Consider the following 25,932-nt stretch of genomic DNA (forward strand, 5'->3'; position numbering starts at 1 on the left):
AATGTGAGAACAACAAGGAATAAACCCTGTAAATATTGGGGATTGTGAGAAAGTACAGTTTCAATGAGTCTTTGAGTATATTGGAAAGTATTTGCTAAGACTTTGGGAGTTGTGAACAAATAATGTATAAGAAGAGCTTATTTTTCCTGATTAACCATTTTTGGGGGTTTTTCTTTCTTTGTGATCTCTTTGTGCTTACCTCAGCATGGCAATTATATTTATATTTTGGAACAATCAAACAAAATTTATCAGGATGCGGTCAGCAATCTGTTGCAATTTTTACATTTGTGTTATGTAAGTATTTTCAAATTAATATTTGTTAATTTAACTTCCAGAAATAAACAGGCTCATAAAATATTTTATTACTTCATTGTTTGAAACTGTAAACTGTAATTATGAATTAATTCATAAATTGAAGCCATCAGTGCAACTGATTAGAGATAAATATGCAAAAAATATGTCCATTACAAACTTACAAATAGTGGGAAATATTTTCTGCTAAGTACAGAAAAGATCCTTTTTGAACTGTTACAATTTTCTTGTCTCCTGTTTGTAGTTGCTCTCCGACTGGAGACTTGCAGGGAGTAGCATAACATGAGTTCCTCAGCAAATGTAAATACTGAGTAAAGGAGGATGGTTGTGTTTTCTGAACAAGTAATAGATGTGTCTAGATAACAGTTTTGTTTGCTTATGTCAGTCAGTAGGTGAGGATTAAGAAGAAGAAACTGCATTCAGTTGATTGGTTTAGCTGTGCTTTCTGGAGGCACAGTGTATCCTGGCAAAAAAAAGTCACAAAAGGAAGGATGGTAAACTAAGAGTTTTACAGTTAATTAAGAAAATACCTTTCTAATGAGATAATTAGTAGAAACAAATAACTCAACCCCAAAACCCAACATCAAAAATCTCCCAAGTGCTCACTCACCACACACAGCACAATTGTCTTTGCATTCCCAGTGGTAACTTTCAGTCTTTGGCTGACAACCTGCTTGTTCTGCTCTCCCATAGCAGCAGTCATGGTGAAAACAGCACCTGAGAGGAACAGAAATGGTCATTTATGGTCACACAGTCTGGGTGGGGTTCATCAGTGGGTTACTACAGTTAGGAAATATTAAAACAGTACAAACTGATGAGAAATTACCTGCTCAGGTGCCAAACCAGGTTTGGCTTAATAGATCACCTGCAAAAAGTTACTACTTTTGCATGTAATAAGTGATGAGAAAAATGTCTGACATACATTGAGCTAATTTGATCTTCAGAGCATTCTCAGTTATATGTGAGTATGTTTCAAGTAGAGGAGTTGAAATCAGGCAGCTTGTTTTCACTGCAAACTAATTACACCCTTTCTTTTTCACTTGCTGGAAGAACTGGGTGTATCCACCATTCATTCATTCATTCAGTTTCCTTCTGGTAGACTAAAACCATCAGATTGCAGTAGGTAAATGGTGTTTAGGTTACCTGAGAAATTTGTATCTGCACTAGGAAAAGTTAATGCTGTGAGCTCTCACTTTGCAATTACTGTTTTTCCTGTGCTTATTAAGTAATTAGTTGGTTATTCCCCACAAATCGCTGTCTAAAGATCCTGTGGTACATAACAGTTGAACAACACAGCTCAGTAACATCATTTCATCCATAGAAATGTTTAAAGAACCCAAACCATACAATAACAAAACAAAACCAGAACAAAACTCAGACAATTATCTTCTTGCCAGTAATGTTCAATTATAAATTACATTAATGATAGTCAGTCTGCTGAGATTTAGAACTGAAAGGAAAGGTTTGATTTTTAGAATAATTTTTCAGCAGGTTGAATTTTGCCTAAGTCTTATGTATTATTTTGAGTACTAATAATGTGGAGGATAGTAAAATCAAATGATTTTTTTATTACCTTTGTTCTTATAGCTTCAATGTTTGGACTTTAAAGCTTCTCCAACAAGACTTTAGATATTTAGCTTTTGGCTGAACAGGAACAGCAAAGAAACTCAGTTGTACTGTAAATCCTGTACTAATGCAATGAGAATTTGAGTCAAAGGCAAGACTGTGTAGCTCTACAGAAACACAACTTGAATACCTCAGAGTTTCCTAGCAATCTGAGCTGTGTTTAAACTCTCTTGATATTTTAGGCCTGCTTTATATTTTAGTCCTTTTATTTGTCATCTGCATTCAGCCTTAATTAGTCAGATAAAGAGTTACTCTCACCAGTCTACTCTGTCCTTGGGCCATCCTTTCCCTCCCAGGCCACAGTAGCATCCATAGCGTAGGTAGGCAAAAGGGGAGCGCCCTGTGGTGCATCTGATGGCTCCAGCTAATTCCAGAATTCCTCTCCGATTTCTCAAATGGGCTTCCCCAAAAGCGCCTTTATAAACTGTGGAAGAAAAACTGTTATCAAATTCAACATGCAAATAGAAACTACTTGGGATTGTTTGGGTTTTCAAAGCATTGATAATAAATGACAGTACTTGAAAATAATCCGGTTTTGTTTTTGACACTTTGGGGCCATGCAGCATGACCCAGTCCCTTTGTTCCCAGTCCATAGTGAGCAGAACACTGAACCCTGAGAGCAGCTGCTCTGGTTTCCTCCCATGGAGGCAGTGTACAAGTCATTTCCAGTCTTCCAGCTGGTGAGGGCCAGTGTTCTGTGGCCCAGGCCCACCCAGTTGCTAAGATTAGCTGCCCCAGGGTTGCAGTGTTTTGTCTTTAACATAATGTGCAGTTTTGCCCGTGTTATTTTGTAGAATGTAGTGCTTTACATTGGAACAAATAGGTCCTTTATGATGGGGTTTTGGTTTTCCTCATTTTTAGATAAAGCAGCCAAATAACTGGTGGGGATGGCATGGTGGATGTAAGGCACGGAAAAGGACGGGTGCTTGGAGTGTTTTCCAGGCAAATTAGAAAGGTGAAGTTTGGTTATTTTCCTGTTTACTTCTATTTGGGGTTTTTGGTTTAGTTGAATCTCACTACTTTAGGAACTATATTTTAACCATCCCATATTATACTAAAGCAAGAGGTCCCAAGCAGCAGAAAACTGTTGAGACTGTGGGTGACATTTTTAGGGGTTCATGTCATCCTGAGGGGTTGAACTAACACACTGAACACCCCGATGGTAATGGGCAGCCTCTCTTTGCAGTGCAGGCTTCAAGCTATTCACAGCAAATTTTAAGAAGCTGAATGATTACAAAACAAATTAGTTTTAGAAGGCTTCTGATTAGAGTTTCTTATTAATTAAACTAAATACTTATTTTGGTATGAGGAGAACAGTTTATAAACCTAAACTCCAGTACTGGTTACAGATTCCAAAAGACATTAAGATTTAATAACTGAGATGGAGACAGCAGAAAAAAAATAGTTAGACTTCATTGTGAAAGGCTTTGATAGTTACTTTCCTACAAAATAACTATGATTATGCAGTTTTAATATAATCTGCGTAATCACATAAACTATTATAATAGCATAATAGAGTAATATTTTGTAATAGATTATATCACAGTAGATTATATGACTAACTGTAATCAGTTAATGGAAAATCTGACAGAAAAAATACCGGTCCCAGCACAATTGAGTAACTTGAAATGTGTGGGATGGTGGTGAGCTCTGGCACTTGTAATGTCATGAAACAATGGAATTGAAACACCTCATAAAATCACCTCAGTAAGAAATTCTATTGGCTTCTGTGTGAGAATGGTAAAAAAAAAAAACCACTTTAGGAAGAATCCTGAGGCAGCATTTAATACCTTCCTGACTGGTAACCATTCCTAGATCTTGGCCCTTGGCATATGATCTAGGGGCAGAAGTGTTGAAACAAGGGTGTTTAAACTTGCACATGCAGCTTTGGCCATTGATTAAAAGCAATCATATCCTGAGGAATTAAGAAAAGCTTCCTTGCTATGTAGTCAATTGCAGTTTCATTTCAAAACTGCTGAGCTGGCACTAAATTTCCTTGCTAAGATAGTGAGCAGTATCTGTCGTGGCTCCTATAATGGCTCCTGTTCTAGAACATTACCTGAACATTTAGTGTGAAATTTTGGTTCTGGGTACCAGAAGCATCTATTTGGTTTTTAGCAGATTAGTTTTATGATAGCATTGAAAGTATTATTTTCACTATCAATACAAGTTTAGTAAATTCTGAGCTGAAAACCCTGCAGTAAGGCTGCAGCATTACAAGTGACAAGTGGGGTTATGCTCTTTGATGTTTAGTAATGGTTACTCTTGTAAACAGCCAGTCATTACTGGTTGCAACTATGGTTAATGGCAAAGCTGGCTTTGCTCTGCATGACCTTGCAGATTCTGAAAAAGGTGAAGAATTTTTACATTGTGTCTCAGTTTCTGGCAACTGGGGAAGGGTGTTGTTGGAGAGATATAAGTCAGGAAAAAGAAAATAAGAATTTCCAAGTCATATTCCTAGTTTCATCAGAGAATTGTTTGCTAACCTGGGACAATTCCCAGTCCTTTGATTTAAATCCATGACAAGCAGAAGTGATGAACTGTCTGGTACCTGAAGAGCTCAAGTGAAATATACCATGTGTCTTAAAGAAAAGGACATAAACTTTTTGTCCTTGTAATATATTTGTGTTACAGCATCTGGACATCAGTTGTAAACTAGCATGGCATAGATACTCTGAATATGATACTCTGTCACAACAGCTTTATGAGGTGAGTTAATAAAAGCAATGAAATACCATCTGAGACTGCACAGAACTATGGAAACAATCAAGAGCTTCAATATGTTGTTGATGGTGATGATAGCATTAGTGTATTTGCCATGTAACAAAATCTCTGAAGTGTTTTATCAGAAATGTGGTGGAATACAGTTAGGGAGTCAATTGACATTCTGTGTATTTCCAAATATTTTATTATTAAGTTCTTGAAATCTGTGTGGTTTTGGTTTTTTTTATGAAGACTTTGTGAATGGGAGGTTTGATTATGCATTCCTGAAAGAGCAGTGTTGTCCCTTGATGTCTAGTCTGTTTTTTGGGTTTTGTGATGCAGATTGTGTGCAGCTGTGTCAAACACAACCTTGTAAGTGGAGAAAAGGGGAGTGAACCAGATTGGATTTATTTTAATTTCATTGCTTTACAAGGTATTTTAAAAATCCATTTCCCTTAAATTTCTGTACGCAAAGAGGGAAAAAAATTAGAAACACTTTTTTTTTTTTGTGAAAGGTCATATTTTCTCTGTTTTACTCTTTTCAATGGGTTCAATGCAAAGATAATGATTATTTTTCCAGATACATGTACAACTTTGCATAATGATGATACCTAACTACAGTAGTAGCATCTAATACAATGTATGCTGTTATGTGGGTTTAAAAATAATTTTTAAGCCATTCTTTCAAAGACTGAGGATACAGAAACATTTTTTGATGTTAAATATGTGAAAAATTTCCTTTAGGGATTTCTCTATGCAGTCATAGTGCTCCAGTAGTTCAGAACTTGAAACTTGGGAATAAGGAGACTTTCTGATGCATTTCCAAGATCTTGCAAACAAGAACCATATGCCTTATAGAAACTTTAGTTTTTACTTAGGTTTTTACCTCATTTCATAAGCCATCAGGAATGGCCTTTTTCACCTCATTTTATTGCCTTGACAACTTACATGCTATCTCCACAAACTCTAGTCACATGTGAATTTTTTGAAAGGTTAAATTTGCCTGTTTTGATACTTTGGACCAATTGGGAAACAGGTAGATTGCATTTGCCGTGCTCCTGACTGCCCACGGAGTGACTGAGGCACCTGACTCAGAGCTATCGGAGCACAGCCAGCCTCTCTGTAATGAGCACTCCAAGCTGGCAGAAGCAGTCATTTCATTGCTTTCCTTCATGTTCTTGCTGAGCTTTGTGCCATGCAAAGGATGAAGTCTGGAGAGTGGTCAAAATGCAGAAGGAATCATAGAGGCCATCTGAGGCCAGGAAATAGAATTGGGGCAGGGAGCTTCGTGGGGCCTTAAATTGGCCCCATTATGCAAGCACCTTACTTTATGGGCTTTAATCACACAACTGCCTTTCCCAGACCCTGCTCCATCCTGTGCCCAGAATCTGTTCTAGGAATGAATTGAGGCTCTTTTCTTTAGGATCCTATTTGCAAGATTTGGTGTGGTGAATTTGCAAGCTGTGTAGGAATGTATAAAAAAAAGTCCAAGAGAATCTTTTACTTAAGGCAGCTAATTGCTATTCTGGAAGATAGGATTTTATCCTTACAGCTGTCACAAAGGTTCAGCATGAGGTTAATTTAATCACTCTAAAACAATGCCTGTTGATGTTTACAAATAGTACGCTCCCATCCTGCTGAATATCCTGAGGTTGGAATACCAAGCTACCACAGCACTCAGTGAGAACCAAACTTTGAGCAGTTGAAATTCCACATAATTTTATGTAGTTGTAGTGAAATTGGGTTCTAGCATATCACCATGGGAACTTAAAAATAGAGGATGCTTTTTTGTGTCAGCCCACCTATCTATCTGAAAAAGAGTGATGATAATACAGTTTCAGAAAAATAAGTACAATCAGTTACTATACTGATGAGTACCTCAGAAAACCTATGAGGAAATGGACTGTGAATTGTTACAACCGGTCTTTAACACTGATTAATAAATAGGATGTAGGAGACAAAAAATTAAATATTTACAAAGTGAGTAATTGGCTGTATGAAGGTGTGAGGCAGGGGTCCTTTAATTACATTCTCACATCATAACTCATTCATGAAGACTGATTCATTTTTCAAAATAACCCAGTTAGGGTTTTGTAGGCAATCTCAGTTCTAGCAATTCCTGCTCCTGAACTACTTAGCAGTGCAAGTGCTCTGCCACAGCTCACTCCAATGCCCAGAGAAGAGCGGGGGTAAAGCTAGTGGCTTTTTATAAAGATCATTGCACGTGCAAGCTGCAGACTGATTTAAAACACGGAACTTCGTTAGCAGAGCTGTACATTACTGATGGACTTTACAGTAATGTGCGCCCTGCAGCCCCGCTCCGTGTGCAGGTGCGGTGTGAGCACCGGCCGGGCTGCCGGGCCAGCTCCAGCCGCCGCTGGCAGCGGCACATCGGGGGTTCCCGTGGGCGAGTCCCCCCAGCTGTGCCCGAGCGCTGGCCACCTGTCACAGGGACCGCTCTGCGCCGTGGGAAGACAGGCACTTCCCGTGAGTGTTTCTACTAACATTCCTTTCTCTACCCCTCTTCCCACCTGCCCCCTGACGGTGCCAAGCCCCATCCGGCCGGGTCCGGGTCCAGCAGAGCCCGCGGAGGCGCCGCCGGACGGGTCCGCTTCCCCGGCGGGAAGCAGCGTGTGGATGGAGCCCCGGTGCGGGGCCCTGCTCTACTCACCGGCCGCCAGCAGCAGCAGCAGGAGCGGGGGCAGCGGCGCCATGGGCAGCGGCGGGCGGGGGTGCGGGTCCCGGCAGCAGCGCTGTGCTCGGCGGCGGAGCGTGTAGGTGTGAGCCGCAGCGGCGGCGTGCCGGCTATAAAAGGCTGCTTTCTGCCCCGAGCCGGGTCCCCCGGAGCCGGAGCCCAAGTCCAAGCTGTGCTGTCCATCTGGCCAGAAGGGAGGAGCTGCCGCTGGAAGAGCCGGCGAGAGCTGGGACCTGTCACTCGGGCAGCGGAGCGCGGTGCAGGCACAGGGGGTCACACCCCGCAGGTCTGGGATGGGGGCCGCCTCCCCTGCTCTGGCAGCTATATTTTCTTTTTGAATTGCAGCAGTTCCTAGGTAATTTAATCTAGATCTGAAGAGGAAAGCAGGAACTGTGTTGTAAGTTAGTCTAGTGGCTAATTATAACCAGTGCTGAAGACGTGCTCTATCTGCAGTCTGCATCAGTCAGACTTCATCTACTGATTGTTCCTTTCCTTGGATGACTAAAGGACAACCAACTCCTAAACCAGTTGTGGATATTTGTAGCTTGATAAAAACTTTTTAATTGTACCTCAAACAAAATAGACTCTCAAAGTCAGTGCTTCTTTGTACATTGTATTATGTTTGCATATTTTTCTATTTCCTTTCCAACTCTTGTATTATTACAACTAGATGTCTTATTACAATCAGTTTCATTGCTTCTGTCAACACACAGACAATACCACTTGCTTTTTTGTGATTTTTTTCTGTGCTCATACTTTCCAAGTATTTTTTCAGACCTTCTATTAATGCATTTCTATTAATGCATATTCTATTAATACAATTAAATGAAACCAGTACATTTCCTGTCAGTTGTTCGAGCAATCAGGAGCCCTGAAACTTAGGGTATTGATTTTGTGTTCTCATACACATACTGAGTAATAATTCTATTTTTGCATTAAAATGCTCTGACTTCTGTATTATAACATTCCTTTTTTCAGGAGAGCTAGAAAATCATATGTGATGTGATTCCAAGGACAAAAAGCATGCACGGACAGATCAGATTTGTTTTTGTTATGCTCTCATTAATCCAAGCTCTCTGAAATGTTTGTGTTGGCACTGAAGTGAGGGTAGCGTGGGATAAATGTGGAACATCGATCGGAGGCAGGATATTGATATGCCATTGTATACCTGGTAGACCTTTGTGCAACCACGTGCAGAGCACCAGGAGAGGTGTGGCAGCTCAGTCAGGACTGTGCATGGCACTTGGCAAGGCGGAGGCTGCTGGTATGAGCTCCACACAGCAGAAATAAGCAGGGTTCCAACCTGAGTGCTGGTGTTCTGCAGAGAGGGGAAGGTTTCTGGAGGCTTCCTGTGTAGCCCCAATGCCAGGCAGATCTGTACAGAGCAGCAGCAGGTATGCAGTGCTGGGATAATGCTGCCAGCCTGCCCTTCTCCTTCCACCCCTGTGCCTGGCTCTGGCCAACATGGGGAGCACAACTGCCACGGTGTGTCCCAACACAGCTGGAGTAGAATGCCAGTGAAGTGGGTTGTGTGACAACCAGAAAGGTTGCTCATGACCCTTATACTTGTTGGTAGAAAACCCATCTATTTGGGATTTTTTTTTTTATTTTATTTTTTAAGATTTCATTGCTATTTCCATCAACTGGGTCAGGGCAATTTTGCTATTACTCATGGAGTCACATCGCTAATTACTGTTACTCTGGTCTCGTACTGTCACTTATACTTCATTTGTTTACCGACTCTTCCGGTCAATAAGTCACACCTATTAGAACTCTTTAATGGTGTCCGAGAGCTGCTTAATGAAACTTCAGTTGAACACTATCCCATCCAGCATGCCATTACATATGACAATGAAAACAGTATCCAAGGGAGCAAGATGAATTGCATTTCATGTTGTTCTTTAGGACACTGACTGATGCAATGTGTTAGTGCAGCTGATGTGTTTTTCTCTGAAGAAAGGAAAGTAACCTTATAACCACTGAAAAATCATATGAGACTGAAATTCTCAGACTACAGCTGCTTCTATCAGAAAGTACACAAAGATGTGTAGGAACAGAAACTGTATATAATGATGATATAAGGAATGCAAGTCATGAGTTATGATTCCTATGAGTGTAGTAAGAGTTCAAAGAGTTCATCCAGTGAGATTGGTGAGAGGGGAGGAAATCTGATAGAAGGAAATACTTTTACTGAGGTAAAGCTAGATTGTCCAGTAAATTGTCAGGCACACGGCTAAGAAAATATACTGGTAACAGACTGGAAGTTCATATGGATTACAATGATAAAGTCACATTTTTTAAAATTAGATTTGGTTCCCTTTAAATTTCTTAATTAAAAACTTAGGTGGCAGTGTAGAGCTGTCATATTTCTTTTTGTAGTGCTTCTTCTATTTGAAGCACTTGGAAAGTGGTCTGTCATATGTGATAAATGGCATTTTCCCTCTTACTGATGAATTGCTTCTGTCTATCAACTGGAGCTGTGTAGGGGTGGAGAGAACCATTTGCTTTTCAAATATACTTTCTCAAACAAAGCTGCATGTACCTGATGACTGTTTTGTTTTTAAATCTGAGAAATGGATTAATATAATTGAGACACATGGCTGTACTGAGGAACATTCTCACAGCATAACACAAATATTGACAAACTTGTTAAATGAATTTTAAAAGCCTCATTTCTCAGGGTCCAGGATTATGTACATGCAGAAAAATGACAGAGTATGATAACTCAAAATGTTAAAATGTTTATGGAAAATGCTAGAATGGTCTAAAATACAGTTAATGTTATCCACTATCCTGTGATCAGGTGAAGGTAGTGGTCTAAATAGAAGTGGAACAGTAGATTTACTGCTGACTTAACAGCAGTAAAGTTAAAAGCTGTAGTTTTTTAGTTGTAATAATTCCATTAAATTTTTTCATTTAGTTAGAACAGTTATTTTTCCTGAAAAATGAAAAAGCATGGCACCTACCTTGGTCAAATTTACATACACTCTCCATTTAGCTGTTGTGAACCAATGTAGTGTTGCTGCTGCTGAATACAGAGGTACTAGGGTCTGTAGGTGTCTAAGCAAAGTACTAAAAAATGCCTACAACATTCAGCACGTGGCATTTACACCATAGGGCATACTTGCTGCCCCACTGAATTAATGAACTAATAAAGAATGATGAAAGAAATTATTTTCCCATTGTTAGAGATGGTAATGGAGGCAGGCTGATTTGCTTAAGGTGCTGTATGATGGCTCTAGCAGAGCTGGAAAACAGAAATTTGATCTTTTGCATCCCAGGTATAGTCCCAGATTGGATTTTTCTGTGGCACTGTCTCCTGGAGTAAAATAAGGAAAAAAGCACATGCCTTACTCTGAGGGTATCAGGATAATTAGAACTGAAGAGTTGCTTCCCAGAAATTAATTCAAAAGACTGTGTTTACTTGTTGCTATACTTTGTAAATGTCTCTGAGTTACCCCACATCTTCTTAAACATTGGGTTGGGACAGAGGTTCTGCTTGGAATACATCCTTTACAAGTGTATGTTCCTTCAGATACTGAATGTCCATGTAGCACACAACTTCTTTATCATCATTGTCTTCATATAAATACCAAGCCAAACAGCCTTAATTATCTGAGTGTTTGTTTGGAAACATTCAGTGCCTTTGTTCCTATTTTTGGAGGTTTGGCTGGGTTTCCTCACTTTCATGTCCTTCCATCTTCTCTTAGCTCCTTTTCACAACCAATGCTTCCTGTTTACCAATGTTTTCTTCAGCTCATGTTATTGGAGCTGTTGTCTCAAAGTGTACAAGAGTTATAAAGCCAAGTTTAGAGAGACAAGCTCCATGTGGAATTTTAGAAAACATTCTGCTAAGCCATTCTATAGTATTTTGCAATGTGCATGTATTATCTCAAATCCAGTTCTAGCACACACAACAAAATCCAACTTCAAGACTATACCAGTCTATAACATAACTTGTAATGTCTCTGGTAACAGTAAATCTCTGAGTAGCATAATATATCCCAAGAGAATTTCAGGGATCATGTCTGTAGCACTGTCCTTTCCATGCCCTTTTGCAGCAGTGTTACTCTGTCCATGCTGCAAAAACACTGTGTAGTGAGTGTGTCACTGCCCATAACAATGCCCATCTCCAGTTGTGTGCTGGAAAGATTGTTTATTACAGAAATGTTCTTGAAACAGCTATAATGTTTGCAGAGGAGCTGAATTACTCCTACAGTTTTCTTGTCTCTTCCTTCTAGTTTTTTTTCCTGATCCCTATTCTCCTCTCTGCTCCTTTAGTACAACAGCTGCTAGCACAGAGTCCATTCTGTCCATACCCAGGGAAGTAACGAGATTGCAAGAACGTCCTCAGAGCACTGGGTATTTACCAATGCAATTATGTCCATTTTTATGGCATGGAAATACATTGCCTATCTTTGAGCAAAGGCACATACTGGATATGCTGGGGAAGGGTTCCATAAATAGCTTCCAGCTTGCTTAGCTCTTAGGTTCTGACAGTCATCTCTGTCTTCCAGAAGATTTGCGCTCTCTAAGTCAAATTCTACATTTGGCATTTGCACAGAAAAAAAAGACTCATGGTCTGCTTCTTGTGGAACCCAGGGTTACTTATTTTTATAGCTTGAGAAAAAAAGACTTGGCAATGCAATGTGTGTTTCTAAAATATGAAGTCTTCAGCATATCTCTGGAAGGATATTTGACTTGCTTTCTTTATATGGGTTACATCAACTTGGATTCTTGAAATGGCTGATGTAATGACCAGGATGATGGGATAGAGTGACCTCTCAGCACATTTGTGGGTGATACCAAATTGGGGGGAGTGGCTGATACTCTGGAAGGCAGGGCTGCTACTCAGACAGACCTAGTCGGACTGGAAAAATGAGCTCTTGGGGACCTCATGAAGTTCAGCAAAGGCAAATGCAAAGCCCTACAACGGGGTTGGCATAACCCCCCAAGTGGGGCAGAGTAGGAACTGACTGGATAGAGAACAGCTTTGTGGAAAAGGAGCTGAGGGTTGTGGTGGACAAGCAGAATGTGAGTTAACCATGTGCTCTTGGAGCCAACGTGCCCAGCTGCAAACTGGGCTGAGTAGCACTGGTAGGTTTGGAGGGAACTGAATCTTCCCCTCCATCTGACACTTGTGACACATCTGGATGTCTATCTCTCATTTCAAGAAAGTCATTGACACACTAAAGCAAGGCTACCAAACTGCTCAGGCAGCTGCAGTTCATGACATACAAGAAGATGAGAGAACTGGATTTGCCCAGGTTTGAAGAAGATGATGAGTAGAGATCACAGTGCTGTGAAGCACTTCGTAATGGAAGGGTGTAGAGGAGATACAGCTACATTTTTCTTAGAGGTGCTTAAGAAGCAATGAGCACAACCTATAGCAATTCAATATAAGAAACAATTTTTTAAATCTTTTTTAAAGATCAAATACTGAAACTATTTGCCCTGAAAGGCTGTAGAAACTCCATCCTTTGAGATATGCATAACTCAATTGAACATGACTAAAAGCAACCTGCTCTAACGGGACCTGCCATGAGGAGAAAGTTGAACTACAAAACTTGCAGAAGTCCCTTGCCACCAACACGATTCTGATACTGTGATGTTATAGCAGGTACCTTCAAATTAGCAGTTCCACCCTGACAGGCTCCAATATCACTTCCTTTTGCTTAAACGTTTTTATGAAATTGTGGCCTGCAGGCAGGGAAGGCAGTAGGCCTGTTCAGCAATAATAAATTAATTGATAATAATTTTTTCCACATATCACCAACTAAAAGATGCAAATGCACTGGGGAAATCATCTGTACTAAATTCAAAGAGACTTGAGATTTTGCCTCCTTTTATTATCTAGACAGCTTTGTCACAAACAGAAGCAGTGCCCTTTTCATACTTTCCTACCATTTAAACTCACTATTATGAAATTCCATTTCTATGCCTTTGTCCTTGTCAACCATTTCTGAATCTTCTTCCAGTTCTATTTTTACTGAGACTGGGGGGAAGCTGCAGAATTGAATGCAGTATCCAGGGTGAAGACAGAACATGGATTTATAAAGATTATATTTCATTTAAGAGAGAAGAGAAAGAAATTCACAGTTTTGTGTAATTTTTTCTATGTCTACTGTTTTTTTCATTATCCCTAAATGTTTTTAATTGCTTGAAAATAAAATGAAGATTTTTTTATTACCTGCTTATTTCTTCACCTCTTAGTTGTTTTGCTCTTCACCCTGTCAACAGTGAACACCCTATTGGCCTGGTCTGCTTGTCTTACAGTTTTCTTTCAGGACCTGTTCTTTCTTGTGCTCTGTCAGCTGTGAAGTTTTATGGCAACTGAACCCATCAGGACAAAATCCCTAAGTAATGCATCCATCAAAGGAAAGGTGAGTAGAATATAGCCCTTGATTTTTCCAGGCTAATCTATACAAGGACCCTCTATCTTTAAACACCACCCAGACTGTTTTGGGAACTGGGAAGTTACTGAATTTATTGTTGAGGGTCAAAAAATCCCTGAAAATGGATTTCCCTGCTGAGGGGTAGGGAACATGGGGATTAACTAGAGAATTTAGGAGTAGGAAAAAAGTGAGTATAGGAAAATTTGTATCTTAAGACATGTAAGATCAAACAGGTGAAGAGCTGAGTATATGTCACTTGTCAACTTGATTCTTAATCTCTCATCTCCAAGTCTCTGTGGGATGGACACCTACTTTTATTCTTTACTTTTGCAGTGTGGTTGGGATGAGGAGTAATTGAACCAGAGAATTGTCAGCACTAACATCATAAACTGCTATACCTGAAATAAACCAGATACTTCAAATCAGCCAAAAGATGCAAGAGTCATTTGCTGACAACATGCACAGAAAGCCAGTGCACAACAGGCAGGCTGTTCAATAAAATGTTGTTTAGGCACCAGCAGCTGTTTGATTTTCAGTGAGAAGTAGGGACTCAGTAGAAGGTAAGAATTTAAATGCATTCTCAAATCTGGGGCAACATGACAAAAATATTATGTTTTCCATGTAGACCTATTTTCCATTGCATTGCAAGGCAACAAATGACATGGGTACTATACAATACAAACAAATTAGAACCATTTATATAAGCTGTAATTATAAAGAGTTAAGCTTATGCTTCTTTGAAGTATCAATTAGTGTCTTAATAAGTTTTCCTAAAAGTAAGGAGGATTTTATAATTCTATAGACTTTATACTTCCTTTAAAGAGATCAGTTATGGACAAAAGACATATTCAGGACACTTATGAGCAGAAGAGTTGTAGACTCATTGCCACAAAGAGCTAAGGAAACAGTGGAGTGTGAAGGAAGCAGCTACACTGAAGTCCTAATACCTTGTATATGTGACAGTGCTCAGGGAAGATGATATTTAACTCTTACAGAGTTCAGTGAATCTTCAAAGATAAATAGAAGTGTTGCATAATTTCCATAGTACAGATTGAAAACTGGTACACCAAAGGATTTGGCAGTCTTCAGACTTCATAATTCTTTTTGATTTTATTTTAATACAAGGAGGATGATCACTGGGTGACCAAGTACCAGAACAGAGTGGTTGTAGAGTTCCCCTCACTGGAGATATTCCAGAACCAGCAATTCTGTGCCATGTGTTCTAGAATGACCCTGCTTGAGCAGGGGAGTTAGACTGGATGTCCCACCAGAGTCCCCTCCAAACCTTAACCATTCTGTAATTCTCTGACCTGATTCAAATACATAAATTGCTTCCTTTGTTTAACTAATTCCTCATGGTGATACTATATTTACAGAATTGCATCATGAGCCATCTAGACAAACTCATATGTACAGATCCTGTGACTAATAAAGTTCATACTATCTTAAATAGAGCAGTATTCTTTAAAATAACATGTATGAAGAACATGTTGTTCCTACATATAAAGGAGAAAAAGTTTTAATTGCATATGAAATACCATCATAAAATAAAGAGACCAAATGCTATGAACTACCCCATTTATACTAGCAGTGATGGAACCACCATTCTCTTTGCATTTACTGAAGAATGAGAGGGTTTGCTGTACTGTGTGTACCTGGCCTTGCTAACTGACATCAGGATGTGCAAGACAGAAAGGAAAAAAGGGAGTGAGGACCAGACCCAGTAAAGCTTTAAAATGAATCGTTTCATCTTCAGCTGTTAGAGGTGTGAATCTTACTAAACAGATTTAAATTCTTCTGAGTACTTATCCTACAATACATATATGTGGCATCCAATCAAGGGTGAACTCAAACCAGCAGTCAAAAAGTGACTGGGAACTAAGTAAAGTGGTTCAATTCTCTGACTCCTTCTTTGGTAGCTTTCTAGTTTCAAGTCTAGGTTATAGTTTTCACTGATTAGCATTTTAAATAAAGAGTTTACCAAATAGTCATATTACATTCTTCATTAAACTCTTTCAGATTGTAGGTACTAAATATATTTTTACCTTTTTTAGGGTGTAAACCAGCACATTTTGTGTCTCAGTTACTGTGCCAAAAGAATATTCATCTAAATTATGCTGAATGATAAAATTTTTGTCTAGTTTCTTTTTGTGACTGTGATACCCCAAAAATAGGAGTAATACAGTGTCTACAAAATGTCATGCTAACCATATTCAGATTGCCTTTTAAAATTAACAGTTTATGCATACTTGACATTTTTATTTCACAAAGAAAAACAGTTCTGCGTGCATGGGAGTATTTACAGTTTTGAGTGTCTGCACACAGGATCTGCATACTGAAACTTAATGGTGATTTAATGCTGCTGTGAGACTCACAACACCTAATTTCCTAATTCTGTTTGCAATTCTTTAATACCACATTAATGTTTTATTGTTCCTCTAGTTATCTCCCCTCTCAGAAAAGATAAAACCTTATTAGTTTATGCACCACGTAATCCCTAGGAAGGATTTGCCTGGGACAGATAATCTTCACTTGTATTGAAATCTTATTTAGGAGGGTCAACTTAATTACATAAGCAGGCCTAATTTTTATTCTGTAAAATACTAGACTGAATTTTTGTTTCAATTGGTTCTTTCTGACAGCCACAAAAAAACCCCAACTGTGTAGTTTTTATCAAAAACCCCAACAGCCAATACTGCACATCACTCTTCCAAATGCAGACATTCACAGATAATTGTGTGCAGAGATGCTGCCAAACATCCATTTTCTTCCCATCAACTGGGCTTTTTAATTTACTTATTTTTGTTGAAGCAACACATAGTTTGTCTATGAATGTGTGCAAACATGTTTTGCATACTCATACAATAAAGCAGAATTCAAATGTAAAGCAATGTAAAACAGTTAATTCTCTGTAATGACTTCATTCCTGTTCCTAGGGGAGGGAATGCATCTTAAAATCTAAATAATACAAGCACTAAATGATCACTTTGCCATGAAAGGAGAGAAACATTTTCTACTATAGCACATATATGGCATCCCCCCCTCAGTTTTCTGCAATCTGCATAGTTAGCTGATTACTGCACAACTGGAAGGACTGGAATTAGGTGGGTCCTTTTATGATCATTATGACAGCAAGTTGAAGGAAGAGGAGGAGCAGCAGCAGTCCTAATTTTACTTGAAATACAGGACTTAGAAACCTCTGTGAGAACATCGAGTACCACAGCCCCTTGGAGAAGGGCTGACCTCACAACCAGTGTCACTGCTTACAGCTGTGCTGCTGCTTTCAAGTTTTTGGTCTTTGAATTTTGTTTTTCTGGCCCTTTTTTCTGGCCTCTGTCCATCACCTTTTTATCTTTGGCTTCTTAAGTCACTTGTCATTTGTTCAAGGAGCTGAAGGTCAGATCTTCTGATCTGACTTGTATGCCATAAGCCCTGAAATTTCTTGTACCAGCCCAAGTAATTTCTCTTTGAGCAAGGTATATTTTCTACCTCCTTAAAGCATATAATTATATTTGGAGTCACACAATATTAGAAGATAAAGAACTTCCTGTTCTGTTATCAGAAGAGCATCTTGTAAGGGCCTGTGTCTGGAAAAAAGTTGAATGGAGTAGGCACCAGAGGTAGAGGCAAGACAACCTAATTAGAGAAGGATTTATTTAAAACTGATTGACCTGCAGTAAAATAGGATAGACTTTTGGAGTGTGTCATATTTTTATAGTAAAAATAAAATTTAATAAACACAATTTTTTTATCCCCTCAGAATAAAGGTGAGCTGTTCATTGAAATATTTGTTATAAGGAATAATCTGGATCTTTGAGAAAAGGAAGGAATGGTAGTAGGTTCAATGCTAAAATGTTTCAACTGACAGTCAAAGCAAGTTTAGTCTTCAGAAAATATAAATAAAACATAAACAGCATTTGTTACACATTAGATTCTGACCTCAGTTAAACCAGTACATACCTAAAAGGTATAAAAAATGTGTAAAATTATCTAATGCCCGATATTCAGCAGTTTACAGAAGAAATTTAGTAAATAAATAATCACAGCTGCATAAGTCCCATTTTACAAATTTAAGTAGTGAGACTCAGGATAACTGAAGCTCTCTACAAAGTTAGTGGCAAGCTGCAAATTTGAAGAGCCCAGCAGCTTGTCATTTTCTGTGCTAAGGTGTGCTTGTGCTGCTTATTGATCAAGAATAGAATAACAATGCTGTGGTTTCAAAGAAAGATTGACATGCCCAGACTATGAATATAAAAAACCTCAGAAGGCAGGCAGCATTTCCTTTTAAAATAGCTTCTAACAATGCTTTAGTATAATTATACATGCTCCAGACTGAGGTTTGGAAGAATGTTAATTCTCCTCAGTTAAAAACGTCCTTTTTTGTATGCAGCCAATGGGTGGGATACTACATTTGAGAGTGCAGCATTCAAGTTAAAACCTCAATCATCCAAGGTTTCTTTTGAGTCTTACAGCACACAAACTCAAACCTCAAATTTTCTGAAAGCCTACATTGTTAGAAACACAACAATAGATTTATAAAATAGATTGCAAAAGCCTGTAAAGAGTGAAAAGTTGATTAAAGTGAAGTATGAGAAACAGGACTCTGCCTGTTGTAGCAACTTCAATCTTAATGGCAGTTCAATTCTGTTGCAATTGCAATTGTTTCCTAAAAACATTACTCCATGTATCTGTCCTACCCTGCAATAGCTATGTGAACGATCTTGCTGCTCCATCAGTGCCATTATTTGTAATGGCTACTGTCAACTGTGTGTTCTTCTGGATTCTCTTCCTTATTTCAGAACTAGAACTCCATGAAGCCAAGGATACTGTGTTAGTCTGTTAGTCCACTGCCATGGAACTCTCATCACTTCTAATATTGCCTGTTTGTAGGTGTAACCTGTATATACTGGGATGCTTCTGATCCAGCTGACAGCTGCAGTTATGGCAGCACTACTAAATGAGGCAGTGCAAACAGTATTTCACACTTGTTTCCCAAAAGTCTTGAGCACTGTGCTTACTAGGGAATACTGACTCTTTCCAGGAAGAAGAAAATATGCTAACTTGATTTTTAGATATATTGATTTCTTCAGAATAATTCTCTGAGGAGCCACTAATTTCCAAGCATTGTGTTGCTTATATGGCAAATCAATTTTAGCCTGAGATTTTATAATTTTAGGGTCGTATTGGTTTGAATGCAAGACAGAGGGATGCAATACCCAATTCTTTATAGAAAATACTTTCCTAGGGTATCTATGGCAGCATTCATAGCATCATGGAATGGTTTCAAGGAACCTTCAAGATTATCTTGTTCCAACTCCCTCTGTCACAGGCAGGGACACACTCCACTAGCACTGGTCATTTTAGGGATGCATTCAAAGAATTCTCATGCTAACTTCATTCTCCTTGAGTTTCTGCAGAGGTATTTTCTTTGAAAGACCCTAGTCAAGTCTTGCCACTCCTTAAAGTTTTATTTAAATTCAGAATTATTCAGTGTATATATAAAAATGTTAGTTTTGTGTCATGGCTTTTGCTTCACAGCTTTTCAGGAGACATTATTAAATTTTTTGTTACACTATTTTCTGCAACATGAAGCAGAATGATAGAAAACAAAAAGCAAACACTACTGTTAGGGACTTGAAACTCCAATTGCTTGCAAAGTGTCAGAGGTGAAGCTGAAAAATTCCTTAAATATGTTTTTATACACAGACAGCTTGAAGATACTTTGCCATTTTTACTACTGCTCATAAACCTGGGTTTTGGATGACTCCTTGACCTTCTGGAATAAGTGTAACAGTTAAGATAAGCTGATGAATAAATGCTTATCTGGTTTGCAGGAATTAGGGTATTGGTCTAGAACTGAGTGTCATGGTGGCATTCTCTACAGAGGGCCTGAGCTTCCTCCATAGTACATGGAGAGAGTTGAGAATTCATAAGAGCCAATATGATCATTGGGGAATTTCTGTTTTAGCCACATGGGCATGGTTAAGCAAGGCAGAGAGGTGTAACATTTAGCCCCTTTGACCTGAGATTGCAGGGAAGCAGACTCAGTGCTGATGTGTTAATAGCTTTCAGGATATGAGAGAAACAGTTTAGAGGCTTTGAAGATGTTTAACCTACTTAGCTCACCTACGAAAAGGATAATCTGATTGCCAGCTTCAAGAGGATTGTAAGCAACCCTTAGCAGGCTCCTGCAAAACTTGCTTCAGAGAGATCATTCTTGATCAGAGCAATCTAACTCACCAAGTGTGTGATTTAGCACTTCATTGCAGCTCAAAACTGAGCCAGATTGATTGTCTTCATGCACTGTGCTGTGGGTCATTTGAAAGAGCTGTTTCAGCATGGGACTCCTCTGGGGAATAAGACAGGAAGGTGTGTTCCCACCATGACATTCAATCTCTGTGTTCAGACTAAAGCTATTTCAAGGTTAACCCCTGAAATGTGTCTTGAGGCTGTCTAACAACTACACAACATTTGCTTTATGAAAGGGCTTCATTTGAGTGAATCTGCTTGCACACAGGCATGAGCACGTGCAAAGCCAGCAGCATCAGCACACACCTTCCTCTCTGGTCTCTCTTGGACAGCTCATACTAATATACACTCCTAAAAGGCACACTAATTTGCCTTTGCCAAAAGATTGAGGTCTTCTAGATCTTGGCAAAGCTAAAAAACAAAGAAAGGTTTATTCTGGCAGGAAACTCCCTGTGGAGAGAGGTATTCCTCAGTTCTACTGTGATACTTAGCAAAGCACCATTCTTTAACTGAATCTGACAACAAACCATTGTTTCCCCCTCCTCCATCTTCTTTATGGGCAGATTTAAACCTCATATATAACCTGTGATAGAAAAGAGATCAATTCATTTCACCCCATTCCATCTTTCCAGTTATAGCAGAGTTCTCTAGCATTAAAGACTTGTTGTAGCCAACCTCTAAATAGAAAGCAAAGCAAATATGGACAAGTTCAGGTGAAAAATCAATATATTGAAGGTAACTAAGCCATGGATCTAAAGTACAGCTACAACGAGCATTATGCATTGAATAAAACACTTCCTGAGTTTCATGCTAGCAGTGGATGCAGTGGCAGTCTCTGTCTTCCAAAGGAAGTAATCAGACACACCTTATATTGCTAAATTAGTCAGTGCAGCCACGAAAAGCAAATGATAAAATTGAGATGTGATGTAAACAGCTGAAGCTCATGATAATGGGTTAGCTAGTTACAACAGTGAGATAAATATTATATTAGCAAACAGGTCAGAAAATAGGTGTAATTTTCCCTACCTTAATCTCCAAAGCCTGTTTATTACAGACAAATAAGACAGCACTTCTGAGAAAATTGAATAGAATAAAATAATCAAATAACATAGGACATAGATTGCTACATTTAATAATTTCTAACTATAATAAATAACAAAGAAAATAAGGATTCTTTTTAAAGGGTAGGAAAAGTTTGGGGCTTTTTTAGAGAAACTGAAAGACTAACATAGTATTAACAAAATGAGAAGTGTCACTGAAAGAAGAACTGACAAAAAACTTCATTATGTGCCTATCCTGCACTTTCAGAAAGGATCCTTATCTCACAGTACATGAAGTGAGAACTGCTCACAGAACTATCTGAACTTCTGACTATTCATTACCTATAATCAGCTAGGATAAATAAGTTTTGTTAAATCAAGAATTGAAGCAATGTTCTTATTAAAATACAGCCTCTTTGCCCACACAGATACATTTCTCTGATTGTAAGAAATTTTGCAAATGCATTATTCTCTTAAGCAAATAGTAAATAACATTAAAAGATTTATACATCTTAAGAGTATGCAGTGTCAAGGCTCAGTAAAAGGTGGAAAACTGCATTTAATCTAAGAGCCTGCAGAACAGAACTTTAATTTGTATCAGCTTCTCAAATTTATTTACTCTTTAGGACTCCTTGTTTGAATTAATACAGAATCTTCCGTTTCATTTTTAAACTGCATTTTCAGAGTTTTGTGTGTGCAGCTCTGCAAAGGAATCTTTAATTTCATAGCCTAGCAAAAAGCGTTACTTGCAAATTTTTACATACTTTGGACAACTAATGCTTAGGAAGGCTGTCTTAGCTAGGCACCTTGATTGTAAAGATTAAAATATTAACTACTGCATTTCTAGAACATTGTGCTTGAAGAGAGAGTTTGGGTATTCGCCGTAGAGACATTTTCAGGAATGGCTTTGGTTTTGTCACTCTTCCTGCCCAAGTGTGTGTGTCACCATCAGGAGACAGTCTAAGCTGTAACACCACCCACAGACAAGCGATTGCCTCTTCTCTTGCCCCCGCCAACGGGAGATGGTGCAGTTTGATTTATTGCCGAACATACTGAGAGGTTTGAGCAACTTTCGATACCTCAGGGAGTAAAGCTGCCTAGGGAAAAAACCTGGATCCACCTCCCACCTGCCCATTATAACTGTTACCACCCTTTAGAGAAGGTTACACACAGAAACTGGCTGTACCCCACACCCTTTTGGTTTTATTTCTGGCTAATAGAGGATCTCTAACCAGTCACCCATTTGAAAAATGGTTTTGTGTTTTTCCTGCTCACATCCTCATTAGTGCAGTCATCCATGACTTTGTCACAATGCAACATGTTTTACTCATGACTCTCCTCTGAGGCTATCCTGAGGCCTGAAGCTAATGCTTCTGATGGTGGCTGGCATTTCCATCCCAGTTTAGCCCCGCTTAGTATGTCTGCTTTCTGTGTGCTCAAACACCGCACTGAAACGCTTGACATTCTTTTTCCAATTCAAGCAATCCTTTTTAAGGCAGCACCTTCCAGGGCAGAGGAATCGCCGCTCCTCACCTGGGCCGGGTCAGACACGCCTCGGGAGGGACTCGCTCCCCCTGCTGGCCCACGGCAGCCAAATTCCCCTTGGACCGAGGGGGACAATCCCGGCCAGGCGGGGCTGCTTACGGGGGTTTCATTTTTGCCGCGGATTACGACTGAGACATTGAAATCTGTTGTCAAAAAACCTACAGGTGTTTCACTGCCTTCCACCTATTCCAACAAAATTTTAACATGCAAGAAATTTTAAATTGGTTTTTAAAACGCTAAATAGTTTCCCAAGGAAGCTAAAAGTTCATCGGCAACCTCGGGCTGACACCTCAAAAGTTACAGTGTAACTTGCCCTGTGACTGTTGTCAAATATTCTGCTCCCCCTCCACCACAGTCAACCTCCCAGGGATTACAGAAATCACGCCTCTGCCACCAAAGAATATATAACAAAGAATGGTTTGCAAAAAGCCACTGAACTTCAATGGTTGTTGGAAAGACAAGTCACAAACACAGCTTTGCAACACCCCATTCTTGTGGCTGGAAAATATCGATACACTGTTTAGATCAATTCTGAGAGTAACTAAGTTATAATATATAGATGTTGAAGAAAGAATAAGCAAAAAATAAAAAAATCAACCACAACTTCTCCATTCATACACAGGAAAGTGTGGTCTGCTGTAGGATATTTTTTCTTCCATGGTTTACAAAAAACATACATGCTGATGTAATTTCTGCTGAAGTAAAAGTCATCCTATTTTCATGGCTCAAACCCATAATTTGACTGGTAAGTGCTGGAAATTGTAATGTATAATTTCACTAGCATTTAAAAAGGAAAAGCTGTTGTTGTTTCAGTGATACAGTGGGTCAGGGTTTTCAAAAGGATGGTACACACGAGAGAACAAATAAAATACCACAAAGAGCATAACTTGCATGCAATAAGCAATTTTTTATCACAGAGATATTAAAAATCCATCACTACCAACAAAAAAAGTAGACAGAAATCCTAATACTGACAGTACCTTTAGTGAGAGTCCTCCTCCATAGGCTGGCCAGCCACAAGAATATGGCACAGATCTTCCTGTTCTGGCCAGGCAATGCTCACTCACCTCTGGGCATCCTAAGCCAAAGAGCTGTGTCAAGTGGTGGCAGCAAATTGAACAATAGCCACTAACTGCAAGTTGACCTTTAGAATGGATGACACTAGACTACATTTAATTTACATGAATATTTTGACTAAACAGCAGTATTTTGGTTAAGTCACATTTGGAAAGGAATTGTTCATACTCTAATTTAGTTCAGTTTAATTCTGCAAGTTTCTCTTCTCATAAAGTTCTAATATGGTTTAAGGATTTTAGTTTTTTAATTCAGGTCAATACCCCCATGTATGACTTCACCAAAAAGGTTTTCCTTTTCATATTCATGTTTTCTGTAAAGCTCTTTCTTGGTGAAATTTTATAGACTGTATACATTATTTGTTGTGGAATATTTCCATGGATAGTAGTCACAACAAATTCATGTCTGATACTATTGAATCTTCTTACAGATGTTTAAAGGGAAAAAATGGAAAATTGCTGGTTTAATTATTCAAGGTGATTTTTTCCTTCCCGTGACATATACAGAGCTGGAATAATCACATATTCCATAACCACTGGTTGAGGAAAGACAATAATGTAACCATCCATATATTTATTTTGTAATTCTTGTTCAATAACTTCCTAATTCTAATCCAAAATTTTGTTCTCTAACAGTTGGAAAGGCAGCATATATATTAAGACAATTTAGCAATTTAACTTTACCTGATGCAATTTGAGCTAACATTTGCAGTCTCTATTACATCTGAAGTATTCCCAAAGTAGTCAGGAATTCCCAACAGGCCATTCTCTCCAGGTGAACAGTATGCAGCAAACCCTAGCAGAAGGCTTGGAAAAATCAGCAGAATGATTTATGTAATACCTATATATCAAAAAGATTAACAGCTAAAATTAATATTTTCATTGTGTTACTACCAGCCAAAGGTAGTAAGCCTCAGCAGTGGTTTATTGTTCTGAATGAGAATGTTCATAATGCTGACTTTCTTAAGCTGCTTAGTGCTCAAACAACTGTAATTTGGAATTGGATAAGCCTTCTTACCACTTTTACAGTCTATTTCATGGTTTATGATCCATGGACATAACTGTTGTTCTAAGAATGATCTTTTTTTTCTGTTTCTCTCATGTCCCTTTAGATCCTGCAGTAAGCAAAGGCCCAATTTCACCATGACTCTTAGGAATCCATTAAATGTCACACCATACACCCCCACTAACTATCTAATATCTGACTGCTGTGATTGAATTGTCACATTTAGTCTCAAGAATCACAGCGCTGTGATGAGCAGGAGATAATTCACACTGTGGAGCTGAGAAAACCTCAAGGCAAAGCTTCAACATTTTAGATACAGTCCCTCTAGGGTAATCAGACTGGAACAATGTTTAATACATTAATTTATTAATAATTAATGTTTTAGACTCACCAGGTCAAGGAACTTTCCATCAGCATAACTTCACCCAATAAGCTACTAATTAGCTACATTCTTTCCTGTCTTGATTAGTAGTACTTTAACCTTCATACTACACTGGTTAGAACTTTTAGAGATTTCTTTATCAAGTCCTACTATAAAGGTCACATCAGTTACCACAGTTTGTGGGGGCATCTGTACAAGACTGGTCAACTGCACTACTGACATTGCCACCACTAATGTTGCTAAAAAAAAGGAAACAGAATCACGAAATCCTTTGTGGTAAAGGACTCAAAAAAAACCAAACCCCAGAGTCCAGCTCCTGGTCCTACAGGACAGCCCCAAGGATCCCACCAGGTGCCTGAGAGCCCTGTCCAAACTTTCCTTGAGCTCTGTCAGGCTTGGTGCCGTGACCATTTCCTTGGGGAGCCTCTCCAGTGCCCAACCACCTTTTCCTTATATCCATCCGAAACTTCCCCGACACAACTTCAGCCACTCCCTCGAGTGCCGTCACTGGTTACCAGAGCAGAGATCAGTCTCTGCCCATCCACTGGCCCTCATGGGGAAGCTCCAAGCTCAAACACCACAATGATGTCTGACTTCAGTCTCCTCCAGGCTGCACAAGCCAAGTGACCTCAGGTACTCCTCAAATGGCATCCCCTCCACACCCTTCAGCATGCTCGGCATTATACTATCAGAATACAATTATGTCCAAAGTCAGAAGGGAAAATCCAGCTCCTCTCATGTGAGAGTGCACTGCAGTGCGGCCGTTCCGTGGGCAGGGGTGTGTGCCACCCGCCCGGCCAGGGACGGTGCTATTTCCTGGCCCAGGGAAGGTGTCCCCGCCTGCACCTGCCGCTGGTCAGACTGGCCACGGCTGTCGCTTAAAGGAATGACAGCACAGCGCCCCTT

The 25,932-nt window shown here is 39.2% G+C and overlaps 1 protein-coding gene across 2 annotated transcripts in view; it reads right to left on the bottom strand.

The window, feature by feature from the left end:
• PLA2G10 (phospholipase A2 group X) overlaps positions 1-19,025 on the bottom strand; it is a 22,639-nt gene extending 3,614 nt beyond the window's left edge. The window contains exons 1-5 of one of the 2 annotated variants that reach the window (XM_079320959.1): positions 10,303-11,540; positions 9,677-9,813; positions 7,313-7,707; positions 2,197-2,362; positions 923-1,029 (exon numbers count right to left, since the gene is read on the bottom strand). In XM_079320959.1, the coding sequence (XP_079177085.1) occupies positions 923-1,029; positions 2,197-2,362; positions 7,313-7,355 (316 nt within the window). In that variant the 5' untranslated portion in view covers positions 7,356-7,707; positions 9,677-9,813; positions 10,303-11,540. Of the gene's footprint in view, positions 1-922; positions 1,030-2,196; positions 2,363-7,312; positions 7,708-9,676; positions 9,814-10,302; positions 11,541-18,428 lie in introns of those variants that run through there. The other variant, XM_079320958.1, reaches the window with a different exon arrangement.
• Positions 19,026-25,932: the final 6,907 nt, after the last annotated feature.

This window comes from Erithacus rubecula (assembly GCF_903797595.1).
Source record: "Erithacus rubecula genome assembly, chromosome: 17".
NCBI lineage: Eukaryota > Metazoa > Chordata > Aves > Passeriformes > Muscicapidae > Erithacus > Erithacus rubecula.